The following is a 20222-nucleotide window of genomic DNA, read 5'->3' as shown; positions in this document are numbered from 1 at the left end:
TGTAATCTAATGCTCTCAATTTGGGATGATGGATTCAATTATGTCACTGCAGTAAAAACAAGTCTTTACCAGAATCAAGGTGCAAGTTCTTTAAAACCATTGCAATAGCTGTCAGTGACTCACTCTCAAAGCTCAAGCTTCTCCTTTTCTATGCTATACCTTTCTTGACAGCTTACCCAATCACACGTAGCAATGATGTGGTTCATTTCAGATAATCTGGGTGAATTCATCTGACAATTATGAAGAAATTCATTAAGAATGGTCTACTTTCTGCAACTTCTTGTGTTTACAGAACTGTGTAAGTTTATCAAGAAAAAAAAACATCTACTATAAACAAATTGATATTAATATTCTAGTAAAATAGCTTAAAAAAGTGAATTTTAGTAAAAGGAAAATCATTTGAATATTGGCTTTAATGTAAAGATTTTGTTAATTTATAAAGATCCTTGAAGAATGTCTGCTATTCTCTTATTGGTTAAAAAAATTTGTGTGCAAGCAATATGTCTTGTGACCCATCAGCATGTATTGGAAATAGTATTAAGTGCAAAGATGTTGAAGAAAAATTATTGGAAAAATAATTCAATAGCCCTCCATGAAAAGTTTAAGATCTCTGTTAAGGCTGTTTTTGTTAGTGAGTATGTGAAGGATACTGCATACACTAAGTTTTTTAGAAGTTGTGAATCTGCTATTTATCTTGTCACATGGACAAACAAGTATTGAGAGAAATTTCTTTATAAATAAGGAAGTAGAAGCTCAAAATATGAATAATGAATCAGGATAAGCTCAGCATATAATCTAACTGTGTAAAATCAGTTGGAAGAGTACTCGCTGTTCCCATCTCTTAAGTATTGTTCATTTCAGCTTCATGTGCCTAAAGTCATTATGATCTTTATTTGTAAGATCAAAAATAGTAAATGAAATATGATAACAAAGAAGAAATATATGTTGAATGAAATTAAAGATAGAATGAAATATGTTAACGGATGTAAAACAGTTAAATCTGTTGACAGTCTGAATTCAACAGGAAGCTTTTCTTCACAAATGAGTTAAAACATTTTAAAGAGAACTGGCAAAGAAAAACAAAGGGAACTGGAAGAAATGGAGAAAGAACTGGTAAAAAAAAATACTTAAACAAGAAAACTAAACTGTATGTCTTCCTGGTATTTTGTAGTTGTACAGTTTTTCTATTCCAAGGAAAAGGTTTTTTTCTGCATTTTTCATTTGTGAGAATCAAATGGACCATGATATTAAAGTAAAGTTGTTTACTGTGTATAATTGTTGTTTTTTCCTTCTTCTAGAAATACGTATATCAACATTTTAAGTTCAATTTGCATTGAACCTTCAGGTTTGAAATTTACAAATTAGTATTAATAGTTACATGTTTTTAATGTAAACACAGATTTTAGGTTCTGTATGGTTGGTACCTAACAAGTTGTTTACAATTTACAGATGTTTGAGGTTATATTTCAATTATTTTGTATGGTTTATCTTTGCAAGAAATTGTCTAAATACATTGTTGGATTCTTTTAGTTTTAAGTGATAATTTGTCAAAGTTTCATAAATGTCTGTTATTGGGAGTCCTTGAAAAACAGTATTTTGAAGTTTTAGTCTTCAAGAAGTCCTTGAATTTTGTTATCATGACTGTGTCTGCACCCTGGTATCAAATGAAATTTTTATTTCAGGAAGGGTCTAGCCAGGTTGCGTCTCTAATTAAATCTGAAAATTATTCAAGGTTATTTAAGATCATTCTTCCTTCAAGGTCTCTCCATCTGGATAAAAAGACCTCAGGTAAGCACCTGAGGAATTGCATGTTGTTTTGATTTTTTTATATACACTTATCGAATGGTGGAAATATAACATATTCTGATTACCAGAAGTTAAAATTAGTCAAATACTTTTTGCCCCTCAAAGTCCAAAATATAATTGTTAGACAGAAACTATATATTAAATAGGAAACTTTTAAATTGTCAATTAGATTTAAGATGAGATTATAAAAACTGAAAGTTAATGCAAATGTTTTTTAAATCTGTTAAATTTATTAAATTTCAACTAAAAATTCTAACATTGAAACAAAGTGTTAGGCTAGTTTAGATGTTTACTAGAAGGCATTTACATAGCAATATATGTAACGTTGTAGGAATGAACTACATCTTATCCACCCACTCAATTTGCCACTTTGAGTGCACTGTGTTTGCTTAAAATTATCTGCAATCTGTTTATTCAGCTGAAGAATATCATGTCAAGTATAACCATTTGGAGCCTGCTATGATTGTTGTGCAACAACAGGTGTCACGTTTCCTGAGACAAGAGCAACAAGCAATGCAAGAAAGAATAAGGTATGAACTGTCTTTAAAGTACTAAGTGGTTTGATCTATCTGAGTTTTGTAGCTTTTCACAAGTTTGTAACACCTACATTCATAAAGACTGATAGCATACAATAGTTAAGGGTTTCAGAAGATGTGTTTGTTTGGATTACACCATGCTTTATTTAGAACTAGCTGGGGTACTCATTCCCTGGATGGAAGGTATGTAAATTCATGATTAATAAAATATTATCTTAGGACATAAATTTTCTTTATATATAATTTTTATAAAACCAAAACACCCATGAAAACAGCAAAAATGCAAAATGTGAAACTGTAAATTTGAATGTATCTCCTGAACCCAACAAACCTTTATGCCAAATTTGGTTATGATCCATCAACATTGGTGAAGTAGTGGTACATAAAGCCCACAAAAACATTCATAAAATGCAAAATTGAAAATTTGTATTTTCCCCTGAACCTAATGAACCTTCATACCAATTTTGGTGAAGATCCGTGCACAACCTTCAAAGTATTTAAATGGTTATACAACAGACAGTACTATTATATTTATATAGATGGTGCCAGAGCATTAGATCTGCATGTGATGTATTCTTGATGTCATATCTGCGCCTGAAAATGGAGAAAAATAAAATTTTCCATGACAGAAAATTGTGACCCCCCCCCCATTGCAAATCTACATTCACACAGGATAACAAAATTTTGGAAAGTTGGAAGTTGCACATTGCATAATGAAAACGTTTTTCCAACATCATCGAAGCAAAATTTCTGTTATAGTATGATATCCTTAATAAATTGGAAAACTGAAGTTAATTTAATTACATCAATTTTTCTATTAAAGTTAATTTCACTAATTTGATATTTCTTTAATGAAGGTTAAAAAAAATCAAATTTCCAGTATGCTTACAAGAATGAAGTGAATGCAGAACTGTGTACAGTTGCTTTTTGCTTTCAAAGGCATTACTCTAATTGTCAGACAATGGAGTTGTGAAATTTACATCAAAAAGTAAACTATTAATTGTAAGTGTAAAGTTATACTCATAATTATATTTTGAGGACACTGAAACAAATGACATTGATCAGTGATACCATCAACTGAAATTCTGTTTTCCTTGGTAAACAGGATTTTCTGAAAGTTATTTGGTGAATTTCTGAGAGGTTCTCAGGATACTAGTACCATTAAGTAGTGATTTGTGTTTATTACTCTAGGAATGTTCTCTTCATTGCCTTGATATTCAGAATTTACTTTTTTAGGAAGTACACAGAACAACAACAAATTGAGTTTGCTAGCTTACAAGCCAGAGCACATGAAGACAAACAGGTTATGCTGTATATGTTAGCAGACTTGCAGGAAAAACAGGTAACTGATTCACTGGCTGATGCAATGATTGATAGTCCCTTATCACCACCGCTTACACCCATGACAGAAGAGCAAGATACAGGTAACAAGTTTTCAGCCATTTCAAATTGCATGTTTTTGGAATTAAGCTTTCCTTAAAAGTAAAAACTAACATGAAAAACAAACAAGTTTTATAGTAATTGAGAATTGAAAAAGCATAGTGGCTCAGTGCTTACTTAAGTTCTTTTAACCTCCAAGCATTGGCTGAAATCTAATATTGTACCTCAAATAGTTTTTTTTTTATAACTGTTTCTCTCTCTCTCTTGTAAATATAAAAAAGAAATGAAGTTTTAGAATCAGTGTTAATGTTTGGCATCAGTTTTTTTATTCTAAGTTGCATAGTTAAAATTTAAGTTTCATTAAACATGTAATTTTAATCAACCACTTTAAGTATCATTTTAAAATGTTTAAAGTTGCAATTTAAAGGCTAATCTTTACAAGCAGCAATTTTTTTCAACTGTTAAGAAATCTTAAAATATGCACCTTCTTAATTTTTTAACATTAATTTTTGAGAGTGGTGCACTGTAAATTACATAGTTTCTCATTCTGTGGTGTTTGTCTTCCAGAATTTGATGAGTTTTCTTCAGGAGATGGAATGGCTGGTCAAGGAGAAAGCAGAGATGAGTTTCCCCAGGCAACCATTAAAGTTTCCCAGGCTCTTCATCAGGGAAAACTAGTTTATTCTCTACCAGTCAGTAACTTTTATTATTACATTAAATCTGAAATTAATATTTCAGGCACTTCTAAAATTTGTATTAAACCTTAATTACTATTAAGTTGTGCTGTTGAGAACAAGGTTATTTTAACCACTTGGCAAATGTAAACATGCACACCAAATTTTAATTAAGAATAGAAATTCAAACTCTTTTCAACAATTTTAAACTTGAGAATATTTTAAGTTGATTTGTTATAATGTAACATTTATTTATTAGAATCTGTTAATTCATTTCTGAAAATTGTTTTATACAGAAATTTTATTCTGTGGAAATGTTAAATAACCTTAGATTTAAAAAGCATAGTATGCAATTAGAAAATATTTTAATGACTCGAACTCTGTCCCCAAGTGGCTCAGCAGTAAGTGTGAAGGCTTATAATATAAAAACCAAATTTCAGTATCCATTGTTGGCCTAGCACAGATAGCTCATTATGTAACTTTGTACTTAACAACAAACATTAGACTTCAGATACTTGTATATATTGAATATTACTGTTAAAGTCTGTACACAAAAAGTGCACACAAATAAGTTAACTTATTTTTTGTTGTAAAGTTACTATGAAACATAAATTATTTACAATATTTAGGTATTCTTTCCTTACAACTTGTTTTACAAAAAAATATGACAATGCAGTGTTGTCATGGATTTAATGGAATATAAAAAAGAGTTTTCAGGGGAAATGTTCATATGTTGATTTTTAAACTGATGCAGAATCAAAGAACACATTTCAACAAAAACATCCTTCAGTGGTCTCCTGGAAATTGGAAAACTTTTGCAGAAGAACATTTGGGATGACAAATTTCACCTTGCTCCAGAACAACACAGGTTATGGTTATTACAAAACAGAACCTTCTAACCCAAAAAGGCATTGTAGTGAAGCTGGGTAAATGTTCTAATACAAGGCTTTTAAATTGGAGGCTTAAAATCCAAATGTTTATACATTTTCAGCCATACTTTTAAATCAATGGCTGTTTTGGTGAGAAAGTTGATTAGAAGTTTCAATGAAAGACATGCTTGTCAAGTCTCTTGATGCAACCTTGAAAGTATCCCTGCAAAATATAAAATCTGTGGAAAGTTTGTCAAGGTATTTCAGACTGGACTTACTGTCCTTTGGAGAAGCTTCTTACAATGAGAATTGTAATGTGCAATCATGAGTATCAGATTAAGAATGATCAGTCTGTGGAAAGTTGACAAAATGTGATGTTGAACATGTTCTCCTAAAGTGTGATTAATTTCAGTGTTTGTATTCTTTCATATTTGTAACTGGTAGTAAATAAGTTAATGTTTAAATTATTTGAAGTTATAACTGATAGAATCCACCTTTATAAAATATCATGACCACATCAAGTAATTTAGTTTGCTATCAGTTGTATTACTGGCAGCCAGCATAGAGTAGATTAAGGAAAAAGATATGTTTAAGGCATATTTTATTCTTTATATCAAAATGAAAATGTGACAGTTTTGTAAGGTAGAATATGTTGTATACTTAAGTTTGTGTTTGAATCCTGTACCAAACATTCTAGCCCTTCAGTCACATGGTTGTAATAATGTGATAGTCATCCTATTATTCATTGGTGAAAATTTCAAATAGTCAGTTGATAGTGGACAGTGCTGATTTATCTAGTTGTCTTGATAGTTAGTATGATGATCGTCAAATAGTTTTGCCCAAAATTCAACAAACAAAAGTTTGCAAATCAGTAATAAACCACAAGAAAAATAATTGTTCTTACGATTTTACAATGTAAATATATTTAAAAAAAAATGGGATGTAGAATTCTTTTGGAAGTTTACAGAATTCAGGCTTGCTATATGGATATACACATTTCTCTGCCTTTAGATACATGTATATCTACAGAAATGGTAAACTGTAATTGTATAAGATTTTAAAGATTTTATCTTTTGCACATTTTGTATAATTGCTTAAATCAAAAGATTACAACAGCTTCCAATACTTTCAATTGTGAACATAAAACTATACTCTGCTTGTCATCTTGCTATAACTACTGATCAATGGTATAAGTATGTCCTCACAATTGTAAGGGAGCCCAAAGGGCCTAATGAACTTGGTAATATCCAACACAGGGAATAAATGTAGGAGTCTGAATTACATTTTATGTAGAGAATGGGGCATCTTTTGTAGTTGTACCACTGCTATGGATAACATTTTGATCCCTTCAACAGGAATTGTCAAATGGAAATCCACACTTAGAAAGGTTGATATTTTAAGCATTGATGAAATGTTTTACAAGGTAATAGTACTAGTGTTTATATTAACAGCTTCAAATGTTAGTTTAGTTTTAGCTAGTTTACTGTTTCTTTTGTGCTGAGAAAGTAACAAATAAAACAAATGGGAAATACATGTATGCTGTTTCAGAAACCAATGCATGGTCGAAATGTGAATCGTTTTAGAAAGAAACACATGCAGCCTTCCAGAATGGCCAAAAGTGTCGATACGAACAGTAAGAAAGTCATTTGTTTTAAAACTGAATACTTACTAGTAGTACTTTCAGTATCAGAAAGGATAGTTTAATTAAAGGTAAACTTTAAATTGCAATTAATTATTTAAACAAAAGGTAGAAGATTGGATAAATATGTTAAGTGCATCGTTAGACTGAGTCCAAAGTAAAGGACTTTCAAGCAGCAGTTAATTTTATTAATATAATTGTTTATGGTAAAAATTATTAACAGAAAAAAGTTTATTTCAAGAAAAAAAAAACATTTTAAGATACAGTAATTTACACTATCATTGAAAAGCAGTAGTAAAATTGCTCTGTTTTTATATTTATCATTTCATCCAAATTAACAAGATGCATTATTTTTTGTTTATCTGATTGTTTTTTTCACTACTTTATTCTTTAATATATCAAGTTTTTATTGTATAGGGAATTTTGTTTTGTGCATATTATTGTAAATATTAGGATGATTTCAGATTTAAAGATAGTATTCAACAATGCATATGTCTCAAAGGTTTCAAAAATATAAACAATTAAAGTTGGTTTAATATTAAACATTACTGACTTGTGTATTCTGGGTCTTTAATAATTTTACTAGTTTTCTTTGAGATATGGTATAATTCATTATATAGTAATATCATTGAGTAGCAGTTTCTTTATCACAGATTATAAAGAAAACTTGCATTTTTCAAACTCTTCTGTGTTTGGCCAAAATAATTTTTTAAACTATGTATCAGTAGCTTTGATTGTCTCCCTCTCGGTAGTAGTGATTAGCTTATAGTCAATTTTGAACGTTTGCTGCACAATATGACTTAGTTTTCTCTGCCCACTTATTAGAACTTAGTGATTAGTGGTATTTGTTAATCAATGAGCCAGCAATCCCAATTATTCATTAGTGCATTGTTCCTTCAACCCTTTTATCTACAAGCAATAAAAAATGTCTTTGCTGTAGTCAGCACTTAAAAGTAGTGGTAATTACTTAGTAGCTTTTTCCTTAACAGTAATTATCCTGAACCCTAATTTCCATTAGTCTTTTATTTTCATGACAGCTGATAAAATCTAAATTTTTATTAATGGATTAATTTGCTCAGCTCTACAACTTGTTATGCAAGTATCAAATCATAACATTTATGAACAGTGACATCTTTAGCCCCAGGTAAATGTCAAGGTGAGCCCCTATCTGTTTCCATTTTGACAAAATTTCATGACTTCCATAATACTGAAGCTTGGAAGTAGATCTGTATATACAACTACACATTGTAAAGATTACTAATGCTACCTGATTGTATATTTGTTTCTTAAACTTGAAATTCATTAAGACACACAATGCTTTTATAACTCTTTGTAATTCAAGTAAGGAATTAGGTATGTAAAAATACAAGTTAACAATATAGAAAAGAGATTGAACTTTAAAAAAAAATTATTGCAGCAGTATATATATATATATACGTGAAACAGGTTGATGCAAAAATAAGAAATTATCTGGACTAATTTTTCATGTGAAGTACTAAGAATACCACAAATTCCATGTTTTTTTCTTGAATTAAAACTTTTCATTCCACTCGCTTCAGATGGAACAAAATGAAAGAAACAACTTAAGAATTTGAAAGAAAGTTTATCATTCAAAAGAGCCATTAAGTTGTTTATAATATATAAAAATTGCAGTTTTATACTGCTTCTTAAACTTAAAAGTATAATAATGGCCTTATTAGAAGTCAGCTCCAATGTTGCCTGAAATCTTGCATCCAGTTGTTTTGAAACTTTCTTCAGCAACCAGAAAAAAAAGTAATTATTCCACAATCCAAGCAAAGATGATGTTAATGTCATTAATATTACCTCTATACAGACAATATTGAAGTAATGGTGCATGTGTATCAAGAACTTGTTTATAGTAAATTCATATTGAAGATACCGGTGTTGTCAAGACATTTAAGAGTTAAAAGCATAAAGTTACGTAGTTGACTTATGGATGTAATGTATGTGGGCATTTTATAACTTGCATAAATCTATTTCTGGTCCAACAAATTTGCATTATTAAACAAGTTTAGAAGTATGCTAGAGAAACTGTTAAAAGTTGGGAAAGTTAAGTTTAATTGTTTTTGCATTAAGTGAAGGTATTAAGTTTTGAAGTGAAAAATCAAAAGGTATACATTTATCTTAATGTGTGTTTTATTAAACATCATAAAACTGCAAGGTAAAAGGATATGTGTATTTACGGTGATTTATCTAGAATCTGGTATCACAGAAATTAACAGATTAAATGTCAAAGTTCCACTTTAATGATCAGAAGTAAAATTTTCTTATTTCAGTATTTATAAGTATATAAAGTTTTTGAACATTTGATTTAAAGTTGTAAACCCTCAACCAAATATGTTCTATATAAATAGGATTTGAAAAAATATTGTAGAATTTGCTGTAATACAACTTGAGTTAAATTGTTTTTGGCAGCGATGTTTGATATAGATGGTGTGGACATGGAAGAAGATACTGCCCCATTTTATACAACTGATGATGAGGGAGATACTGATGGTAAGTGTTACTAAGTTATTAATGTACTTTTGTACAACAGGTGGAGTCACTGATAGTGTTATAAAGCTGTTTATATACTCTTTTATATGACTGATGACAAATAACTAACTGATAGTAAGCATTACAAAATTGTTAATGTACTCTTATATAACTGATGATGATGGGGAGACAGATTATTCATCACTGGCTGCTGATTTTCTGTACACAGTTGATGAACATAGTGCACAGTTTGCAAAATTTCCATACACATTTAAAGCAGTCACAGGGTTAAGTGCTACAAAGTAATTAATGCCCTATTTTCTTACAGCAAGTGCTGAGAGAGAGAGAGAGACGGGTAATTAAGGGTCACAAAGTGATTTATTATGCCATTTAATATAACTGATGATGAAGGCACAATGTTTACCTCCAGTAGTGGCAGTGTGAGGCTGCTGTATAAACTGCAGGTGATATCAGTTCTACTCTTATAACTGGAATACCAATTGGTTAAATAAACGTAATTGATAACTTTATAGTGTTTATAAAGAAATTATACTTGTGTGCAACCTACATGGGAATGAATAATTCAAAGGCCAGAAAGTTACTGGGATTTATTTGGAACTCCAGTAACAAACCATATCGGGTAATAATGGAATGAAAGTGGTATGTTTTATACATCATATTTTAATGGAACTCTTGCTTGAATGATACTGGAAAACGTTTTTATTACATGATGTGAAACCCCCAATTTTGCAAACTTCTTATCCTGTGTGCATGTAGATTTGCAATAGGGGTCATGATTTTCCAGTTTTGCCTCTGTTTTCTGTCGCAGATAACAATTATTCTCCATCCTCAGGGTGTAGATATGACATCATTTATATGTCACATTGGATTAATACAGTAGTGCCATCTGTATAAATATAATAGTACTGTCTGTTGCATGTCCATGTAAATACTTTGAAAGGTGTGGATGGATCTTCACTAAAATTGGTATGAAGGTTTATCAGGTCCATGGAGAAATACATAAATTTTCAATTTTGCAGTTTGTACAAGTGTTTCTACAGGGTTGTTTTACCACTACTTTGTCCCTATTTATGGATCTTCACCAAATTTGGCATAAAGGGTTGTTGGATCCAAGAGGAGGTACATTCAAATTTATGGTTTCACATTTTGTGTTTTGCTGTTTTAAGATTATTATTTTTTATATTACATATAAAGGAAATAACTTTTTTTCATGTCCTAAGGGTAACTTTTCACTAATCACGAACTTGCATAACTTATTTCCAGGGTATTGGTACTCCAGCTAGTAAGTGTAATTTGTATTTCTTTTGGCAGTTTTTGTTAATGAATAACAGGCTAGTGTTTAATTGCAAGGTGTTTGTAATATGTGAATTATGATTTGACTTTTTAGGCACTGAAATATAACAACTTAAGTTTTCATTGAATTCATTTTGAGCTTGCGTGAAAGCTTCATGTCAAGAACAAACAAGTGTTTGATATACTTTTTATTTCCACATTATTTACAGACAGCAGTGTTTACGATGAAGCCAGTGCATTGTTTACCAATAATAAGTTTGCAACTTCTCTGCCAATCAGTATGCCTGTTTGGTCAGTTGCTAATCACTCAAGTGGGTCTGATGAAGAAGAGAAGGTAGGATCCAGTCTTGTACCTAACCTCGTCAAAGTATTTTTCTGTTACAAAATCAGCCACATTAGAATAAAGGATCAACCGCATAAAGATGATATATAAAGTCCAGTTATATAAAAATGCAAACACAAGTTGTTAGGTTTTTATAGGGACCATTAGTAGGTGTCTGTGACATGTTGCCAATAAGTTTGAACAATAAACAGACAGCACATAATCTACTTGTTAAAAAAAAAAAAGTGTTATATATAAACACTTGCTCACTCTGAAAACAAGTAAAATGTATATACAAAAATCTTTTATACTATCACAGTTGTATTTAGGTGGGTTTAATTACTTTAACACCTTCTGAAAAGACATTATCAAATTCTACTCTCTTATGACAATACAATTAGTGATAAATTCATTTACTTTACTCTGTGGGTTATTGCAATTGTATACAGAGCTATAAATAATATTCTTTTACATCAAATGTCCACAAAGGTTAAGTTTGTTCAGTTCCTTTAGAATCCAACTGACAAGACAAGTTACTGTTTCCTACTCTATTATTACAATACAGTCTATGATTATAACATTTTAAGTCACTATTATACACAAGAAATAAAGTTCTTACCTGTGTCTTCTGCTTTTGTTTTTTAATATACTAATGGTAGTAATACACTAAATAATTTTTATTTAAGTAATGCACCAAAGAATGCAGTAATAACATGCAAAAGGCAGGCAGTGTCACAGATGTGTCAATTTTTCTGTGTTGCAAGAGCCATTATAAATTAATACAAGCTAGTTGTTATCCTTCCCATGGGAACAAATCTTGTACTAAGAGAGAAATTTACAATTCTTCATCCAAGAAAATATCATTTAATAAATGAACAAATGAGAAACTGGGCTCTCTATAGGTTATACATAATATAGAATGAAATATAAGAGAAGTAGTAACAAATCCTGAAGGAAAGGATGTAATGGGTGGGTGTGGCAAGATTGGTCTGATTCTGCATCTAATTTTTATAGACTTCAATCTTGCTTCATCACAAAGCCATTAAAGATTTTGTTGAACTTTGTACTTATTGAAGAGGAGGGGATGGTGTATGAAATGAAGGGAGAATGCTTAAAGAAAATGTGAATTTCTCACAAGAAGGAAGATTCAGGATTTTTTAAAGTATTGCCTTATAAAATTAAGGACTTTACACTTGTACCCTATTCAAATAGATTATTAGCTATGATTTGTATTATGAAAACTAAATAATAATTAAATAGTAACTGTTAAATGTAACGGTCTTGTATATTCAACAGTAATGATGTGATGTAAAAAGATTTATTACAAAAAAAACAAGGAAAACTTGATTCATTTTGTTTCAGTTGGAACAAGCATCAACATGTAAAACGTAAATAAAACTTTGTTTTGTTTATTATTTTAAAACTTATTATAAATAAGACACCATCTAAAGTGGGATTTGAACCTGAGTCAGTAACACAGAGGCATCATCTTAGATTGCTGTTCCATTGCCACATTTTAAGTTTCCCACAAGCTAAGTCCTATCATTAATTTTAATATTGTACCTGTAGAGGGAGACGCATCATTAAAATTAAAAACAAAAGTTAATATACATGCCACATTTTAATCCAGCAATATGTTTTTACTACTTGCTGCTTTTAGTTTAAATCAAATATGAAAATGTTTGTCATATTATAGAAGATATTTTACAACTGTTGAGACAAGAATAGTGGCAGTCTAGTATCTGAAATCAGTACCCCAGCACATGTTTTTAAGCACATGCACACACATGAAACTTCTATCTTCTTACCATACCTCAAGATGTGCCTTATTGACACTATATTATCCTTTTACTGTGGAAGCTTAGGTGACTAGCAACATAGTGTCACTCAATCTAATTAATTTCAGATTTCTACTTGCATGACATTACTAGTTATATAATTTATTGATGTCATATTCATCTTAAACTATTTTAAAGTGTTGTCAGCCTGTCGTAACATTGAAAATAAAACATTTGTGCTTTTTACCAAATTAAATTATTTATTACTATTGTTATTTAAGCTTTACTATCTTTTGAAACTGAATCCTACTATAAAAAAATGTCAATTTTTGTGTTGTGGTACAAAAACTACAAGACTTAAATGTATTTTGTTTGTTTTGTTTTGAATTCATTTTTGAGTTTTATTAATTTTGGAAGTTATTTATGGTGATTAGTAAAATGCTTTTTCACTACTTTAGTTTCATTAAACAGAAAACAATAACATACCCAAAAGGTAAAAATTAAGTGCTGCTTTTTTAGTTTTTATTGACAGTTCTTATTCCCAAGAGGAGACATCTGATGCATTATTTTATACACTGATCAAACCCCTTTGTGATTTTTAAATAGCAAGTTAACATTCTTTATTATTGTTACCATAACAGACTTGAGTCTTTGGATTAGAAAGAATACTAACAATGCATGAAACAAAAGTGAAAGCATTATTTTGTTTCAGTTTCCAGCCCCTGATGATCCTGAACAAATGGTAGCCAGCATTAAGGCTCTAGCAATGAGTGTTCATGATGGTACAGAAATGTTTGGTGATCTTCCAAAGAGACGACTGAACACTGGTGAACTTGTAAAGTCTCGGCCAATATGAAAGCACTTTGATAGAGGTCTGAATCTCAGTTTAACTGCAAGTGGAATGTGATCCCAAATCATAACTTAAGTTCATCTAGGCATTACTTCCAGTTTCAAAGAAATATGAAAGGCAAATGTTGGCAAATAAGTTTTTCTTAAATTGCAAAGTTGCTTTAATAGTTTGTTCTTCTGTGTAAGATGGTATCAGCTCAGAGGTGTTGATCAGGCTTGGAAGTTGAATATAAAATGAAATGCTGCTGGGTATTAAGTTGAGAAATAAATAACCTTTTAATGCATTGGGTGTGGTGAGGTAAAATGAAGTACCCTACTGAACATAGTTATACTTGTGAGAAAATGAGTTAAATTGTTTTGAAATGTACATTTCCATTTATCAAGTGGCATGTATTGGTCAAAAAAATAAAACGTGAAAGTCTACGTTCTGAAAAAAATGTTATTGGGGATATTTTTTGAATATTTAGGTAGTATTTACTGTTTCTACACACAAATATGGAAATCTAGTTATTTTTTCAACTTACTTAGTAATTGCTAAGTATATTTGTTTCATTTTTTTGTACACTTTAATAATAAATTCACGGATGATCCTTCTTCATTAAGTTTTAAGTACGTAGTCTCCTTGATACTTGTAATTCTTTATTTATATCTTTACAAAATTGTGAACAAATCACTTCTTACTTTCATATTAATATTACATCACTTCTTATCATTCAAGTGATTTACATGTTCCTGCATATAAAATGCATTATTCTCACTGCTGTGACATGTTAAGTGATTTGTTCAGGATTTTGACAGTGTAACAGTGAAGAAGTCTATGCATCAAGGAGATTTTATTAATTAAGTTGTTCAAACCCTATTTAATGAAGTAAGAACATCCTAAAAGGTGTTATTGAAATTGTGATAATATGCAGTAAGTTGTTTTTTAAGACCATATACAGGTAATCCTAGAATTTGTTACCCAAATATTTGAGACTTCCAAGTTTTATGAAATAAGTTTTTTTTGACAAAATTCCTTCTTTTTAAAGCCTGTAAACAATAAGTATTTACTGACATTTTCCTAATATAACCTATTTTTGTCCAATATTGTATTCAAAGTGAGAATACCTTTATATTCTTGTAACACTTTATGTGCTTTGTAGAACAACCTGTATATCTTTCATATTTAAAAGATCAAGCATATGTCCAAATCATGATGAAACAAAATTTTCTCACAAAATTGGATCTTGTATGAATATATTTTTTCAGTTAGGTATATTGGTAAATTAGGAATTAATGTGCTCTACAAGTATTGAATCTAATAAGTAACATTTGGTGGCATGGAAATAATAGTAAGTTGCCTGAATAAATAGGCAGAACCTATGTGTATGTATGCTAGTATGATGATTCTAGTGTTCTGTATTTGTTGCTTGTATAATGTAGTGCATGTGTTAATGCATTACTAAGCACATTATTACAGGGTTTCGTGTAGTGTTTAATTTGGTTTTGAAGATTTGTCATTGTTTATAATGATGATCTTCAAACAAATGATAACTTTAGTAGGAATTTCCATGCAAATTATTTAATTTTTTTTTAAGCAGCAATTAATCTTCAAGAATTTGAAGACCCACTTTGTCATTGTTTCTTTCACTTTTTTTTTTCTTATAGGTAAAGGGTTTATTTGGTAGCTTTTAGTTATATGGTACTTAGTTCATGGTTTATTGAAATAAGTTAAATGTTGGCAGAAACTGTTACCTCAGAATACTTAACATAATAGGTGTACTGTTTTTTGTTTACTTTGTAGATTCAAGTAATTGTATCATGTTTGAGTAAATTTTAGTTTAAAGGGGGGTCCAGAGTTACGGAGTAAAACACTTTATCAGAAAGAATTGAGAAATTCTTTATATTCCATGATCATTTAGCTTCCAAAATGAAGTTAGATTTGGACTTCTGAAAACAACTAAAAAAATTGTGAAGTTCCACTTCTTTTTTTGGATTGATAGATGATTGTGTACATATTTGGAAAGATAATAGGAAAATTAAACTGCAGCAAAAACTGCTCGAATCGTAGGTTTTGTTGGAAAACGTTGCCACATGACCAGAACATTTTACTGATCTGTGCCAAATCTGATTTTTGCATAAATTGTTCTAATGGAGAAAGAAAAATAGTGATATATTATTATGTATTGTGCCTGCAAATTCACAGATAAGTAATACATGGGGAAAAAAGTACATAGGTTAAAGATATCAGTTCTGTTTGTTTAGATATCTAAAATCGGTGATGGTTATTAATTCATTGCGTGTTCATAAGTTGCTATGAACTTAGTTCATAAGTGAAAACTTTGTTCCTATCAGTGTTTAGATTTGCACGTCAACAATTTTGAAGTTTGCACAGACTGCAAAAATACAGAAATATTTTTGTGTTTCACATAAAGTTTCTATACACACGTAGTGGGAATGTCTTGAAACATTAACATTGTTCTTCCCATTTTATTCATAGATGTTTTGATGTTATGTGTGCTTCAAATATATTTTGAATGAGAAGTAAAAATAAAATAGTATTTACTCCATGAATAAAGTATTTCATTATTTGTTTCCTGTATGTGTACATGGAAAAAATATGGTGAAATGTTTATTTATCTTGTATACTCTGTCAGTAGTGGCAGCTCCAACAATTGGTACAAGTTTCATGCTTTTTGTTACTTCACTATACAGTCACATTTTGTAGTATCTGAAATGGGAACTTGTGTGTGGTATGTTGTAAACGTTTCTATACTTTCTGGAATTCTATTATATATATGGTAAGTAGCACTGAATTGCTACATGTTTGTCCAATGTTTCATTTTATTTCTCAGTCCTAAATGTTTGTTCATAATATGTATATTTACAGGTGGTTTACAAACCTTTTCCACCTAGCTTAATGGGCTGTGCAAGCATTTGACACTGGTGGACTTTAAAAATTTGTTATTAATACAGAAATCTTGATCTAAAAAGAAAAGTTTCCATTAGACTAAGCTTTAGTTTCATATGACTATTTTAACATGCAAGTGTAATCTCAGTTTAAGTCTAATCTGGTTAATTAGTCATTCTGTTTTCTGGAGTGTCAAAATTTCTTACATGATTTGCTGGCTTTTATTTTCCTCTAAGTTTGTAGCTACAAGTACATATAAATTTTTATTATACTGTTATTTTTATTTAAATTGTCTCATAACTGTCAGTTTTAACTTGTATGGTTCTCCATTCAACCTTAAGTCTTTATTTGTTTCAACTTTATCCACTTGGTTGCTATTGAAATGTAAATGAGGTTGTTTGAAAATTGCTTTAACAATATTTAGGCTGTCTTCTCAACTTAATGTTGTCTAGTCAATTTAAGACTAAAAACTGTGGTTACGTCTGGGCTTTGTTGTTCACTGAGGAATTGGATTTTAATGTCACTTTCATTGTAAGCAACCAAGTCCATGTTATGTAACTTATATGAATGAACACGTATGAAAACAATCTAGTGTAATATAGCTTAGACACAAGATATGCACTTAAATGTGGCATATAATTATTGAATGTCATTAATTACAATGGTAATTTTGTTAACATTATACACTGTGAGCCACATATTATCCTAAAATATCCAGAGTACAGGTGTGACTAGTCATGTTTGTTTTTTAGTCGTCAGTGCTCCACATAGCAGGATAGATAACTAATTTCTTGTTATAAGTATAAGATATCTAAACATTAGCTGCTACTACATGTAGTAATATATTTTGGAAGTTAATACATTTCATGTTTTTATGATAATGATACAAGTGTTTTATCATTTTATTTTCTTGTGCCTCCAACAATAACCTCAGATGGTAGTCTTATGGCTATATGGTTTTTACTCAAGTTTATCAGGAATAGGCAATGGCTCTTAAGTGGCAGTAGACCAGAAATGTAGCTGCATCCACACAGGATAAAAATAAGTGGGGCCCCAGAGATTGCTTGGCTTGCTAGGAAGGTAGTGTTTTAAAGTGCTCCAAAATGAAAACTTCAGTTCTTCTTGTCTTAAAATGTTGTAATGAAACTTTGTACTCTGTCCCCAGTGGCACAATGGTATATCTGCAGACTTCCAACCCTAAAAACTGGGTATTATACTTGGGGTTAGCAGAGCACAGATAACCCATTATGTAGCTTTGTACTTCAACCAAAAACCTTCCATCCCCAGGCATTTATTGAGTCAATCTTGGAAAATGTGCAAATGATAAAGAAAGTCTTCTCCTTGGTCGAAATTATAGAAAAATTATTACTGCAGCTAGTTACAATTCTGAAAGATACTCATTACTAGTAGTAACATAGAGAATTGTTGTAACTACAGTTGATCTTCTGGGGAAATGTAAATATGCTAACACACTGAATTTAAGAAGTGTAGAGAAGAGTCAAATATATTTGGAACACATGCACACAAGTTTTTTAAAAAGTTTGTGGTACACTATTGATATTGCATTCCTAATGCATACTAAATAAAAAATGTTTAGTTGTTTTCATTTGTATACACAAACGTGTTTATTAAATGTAGAATTTTATAACCCATTCTATATTACTGCAAAATAAATTAATAAAATGCAGCAGAACATGCATGTGTAATATGCTTAAATTAAAAGATGGTTTTCCTACATTTAAAATGTCTGTTCTTCTAGTAAGAAAATTTGTTTAGATCAGTTAAAACTTGCTTTAGTATTATAACTAATCACCATTTAAATTGGTAAAGTTCATGTGCACGATAAATTAGCTGGATATATTTCTAGAAACAGGTTCAAATACTTTACTTTTGTTATTAAAAATAGCTTTAGAATAACTTCTCATTTTTAATCATGAGATTTTCTGTTAATACATATTTTCATTTTATTAAACATTACCTAAAATTCCTTTTCCCAGCAGTTGTTATAAGTTAAAAATATTAAATAAGAAATTGTTTCAAAAGGTTTTTCAGTTTTTTAGCCATCTTGTCATTCTGTCAGCACAAATATTACTGCATGAACATTTTTATTTCAGAGGAGAAAAAACAGCTGAATGGTGTGTACCTATAAACATCAGTTGATATATTGTTATATGTGGTACTTGTATTATGCCATCTTCAATAATGTTGAAATATTCACATCAACATACTTGTGGCTCACTGACTTCCATTTGTGACAGGTTAATCCTAGTAATGTCTTACTATGGATTGCATAAATAACAATCGATTTTGTGTGTGTGTGTGTGTGTGTGTGTCATCATGAAAGTTAATTATCTTGTTTTACTGTAGTATAGAAGTTTTATCTGCAAGATTGTATATTCTCTCATACTTGAATAAAAGGGGGTAAAGTAGGTGTATTTACACTGATAAAGCTTGAAAATACAAGTTTGAGATTTAGGTTCAAAGGCAGAAGATTCATAGGTGTGAATGTAAGGTTTATCTTGGTTAATGGAAATTTAATTTTTTTTCTGAAGTAATTATCACTATAGTTATTACATAGTTTCAAACGTTTTTTTTTCATAATCTGTGAATACGGTATGTAAAGTTATTACTTGAATTTTCGTACTCGCACAGAAGTGCACTGTAATGTTTTCATCCTAAACTTTGCAGTAGTGATAGTTTTATTGAAGTGTTATACGTCGTATTACTTTTATTGCTCGTTGAAATTTCATTGTTAAAGGTAATCACTGGTGGAGTGGAAGACTTGCATTTTTTATTTTTATTAAATTGCAAACACCTTTCTAAACGGGCATTGCTCAATGATGCCATAAAAACAATATGGATATTTCATTTTGTTTTAAATTCTTTTGGTAAGCTTTTAGTTTGTTGATTGACAGACTGATGCAGATATTAAAATTTGAAATGCCAAAGTAATAAAGTGCTACTTACTCAATTTTGAATTTTATAGATATAAAACTTGTGTTGTAAGTAACAAAATTAGTCAATATCTAAATAACTTATTTTTGTCTTTAACTTGAATATCACCCTAGTGTTCTAGCATTTGATTGTAGTTTAAGCTCACTTTTAAGTTTGGTTGTAATGGTTACCGAGCTTTTTTATAGACTAAAATAATACATGATTAACTCGTGCAGTTTTCCTTGGTTCATAAGTTTTTCTTTCGTATAGATTTTTTTATACAAAACTAAAGCTTTGTGTGAGGAAGACTCGTTTATTTCTTAACAGTTGTTTTTTCTTAGAAAAATGGAATGTTGGTAGCATAAATTAGAAGAATCATTTTCACACTAAGCAATGTAAGATGATGAAATAAAAAGGTTTGTCTGAAATAAGCTGTTGCAGCAGTGTTGACGTTCATTATTTAAACATACCTTGAATGTAAAAAGAGTCGTACTCGGATGATAAGTATTCCTATTTAAAACCTACAGCAAGGGTTTACCCCTTGTTTCTCTGCTGGTGATTTTGTAACATTTTTCTTCACATCACCACAAACAAGATAATTTGAAAATGAACTGTTAACCTCGTAGACTGTACAAAACATTACTGAGCATGGCACTTGATTGAGGAAATACTTGCTGTATTAAAATTACTTATGCTGTTTTTCACATGCAAAGAAAAAAACGTAATCGGTGAAAC

At 30.3% G+C, this 20222-nt stretch overlaps 1 protein-coding gene across 3 annotated transcripts in view; it reads left to right on the top strand.

Annotated features, from left to right (window-relative positions):
• LOC143226316 (uncharacterized) overlaps positions 1–19915 on the top strand; it is a 33549-nt gene extending 13634 nt beyond the window's left edge. For all 3 annotated transcript variants that reach the window (XM_076457117.1, XM_076457115.1, XM_076457116.1), the window contains exons 5-12: positions 1683–1788; positions 2225–2336; positions 3579–3766; positions 4290–4414; positions 6814–6898; positions 9341–9421; positions 10924–11048; positions 13527–19915. In XM_076457117.1, the coding sequence (XP_076313232.1) occupies positions 1683–1788; positions 2225–2336; positions 3579–3766; positions 4290–4414; positions 6814–6898; positions 9341–9421; positions 10924–11048; positions 13527–13670 (966 nt within the window). In that variant the 3' untranslated portion in view covers positions 13671–19915. The remainder of the gene's footprint in view (positions 1–1682; positions 1789–2224; positions 2337–3578; positions 3767–4289; positions 4415–6813; positions 6899–9340; positions 9422–10923; positions 11049–13526) is intronic.
• Positions 19916–20222: the final 307 nt, after the last annotated feature.

This window comes from Tachypleus tridentatus, chromosome 9 (genome assembly GCF_004210375.1).
Source record: "Tachypleus tridentatus isolate NWPU-2018 chromosome 9, ASM421037v1, whole genome shotgun sequence".
Lineage (NCBI taxonomy): Eukaryota > Metazoa > Arthropoda > Merostomata > Xiphosura > Limulidae > Tachypleus > Tachypleus tridentatus.
Note: the sequence above shows the minus strand (reverse complement) of the source record. Positions and strands in the feature narration are given on the sequence as shown.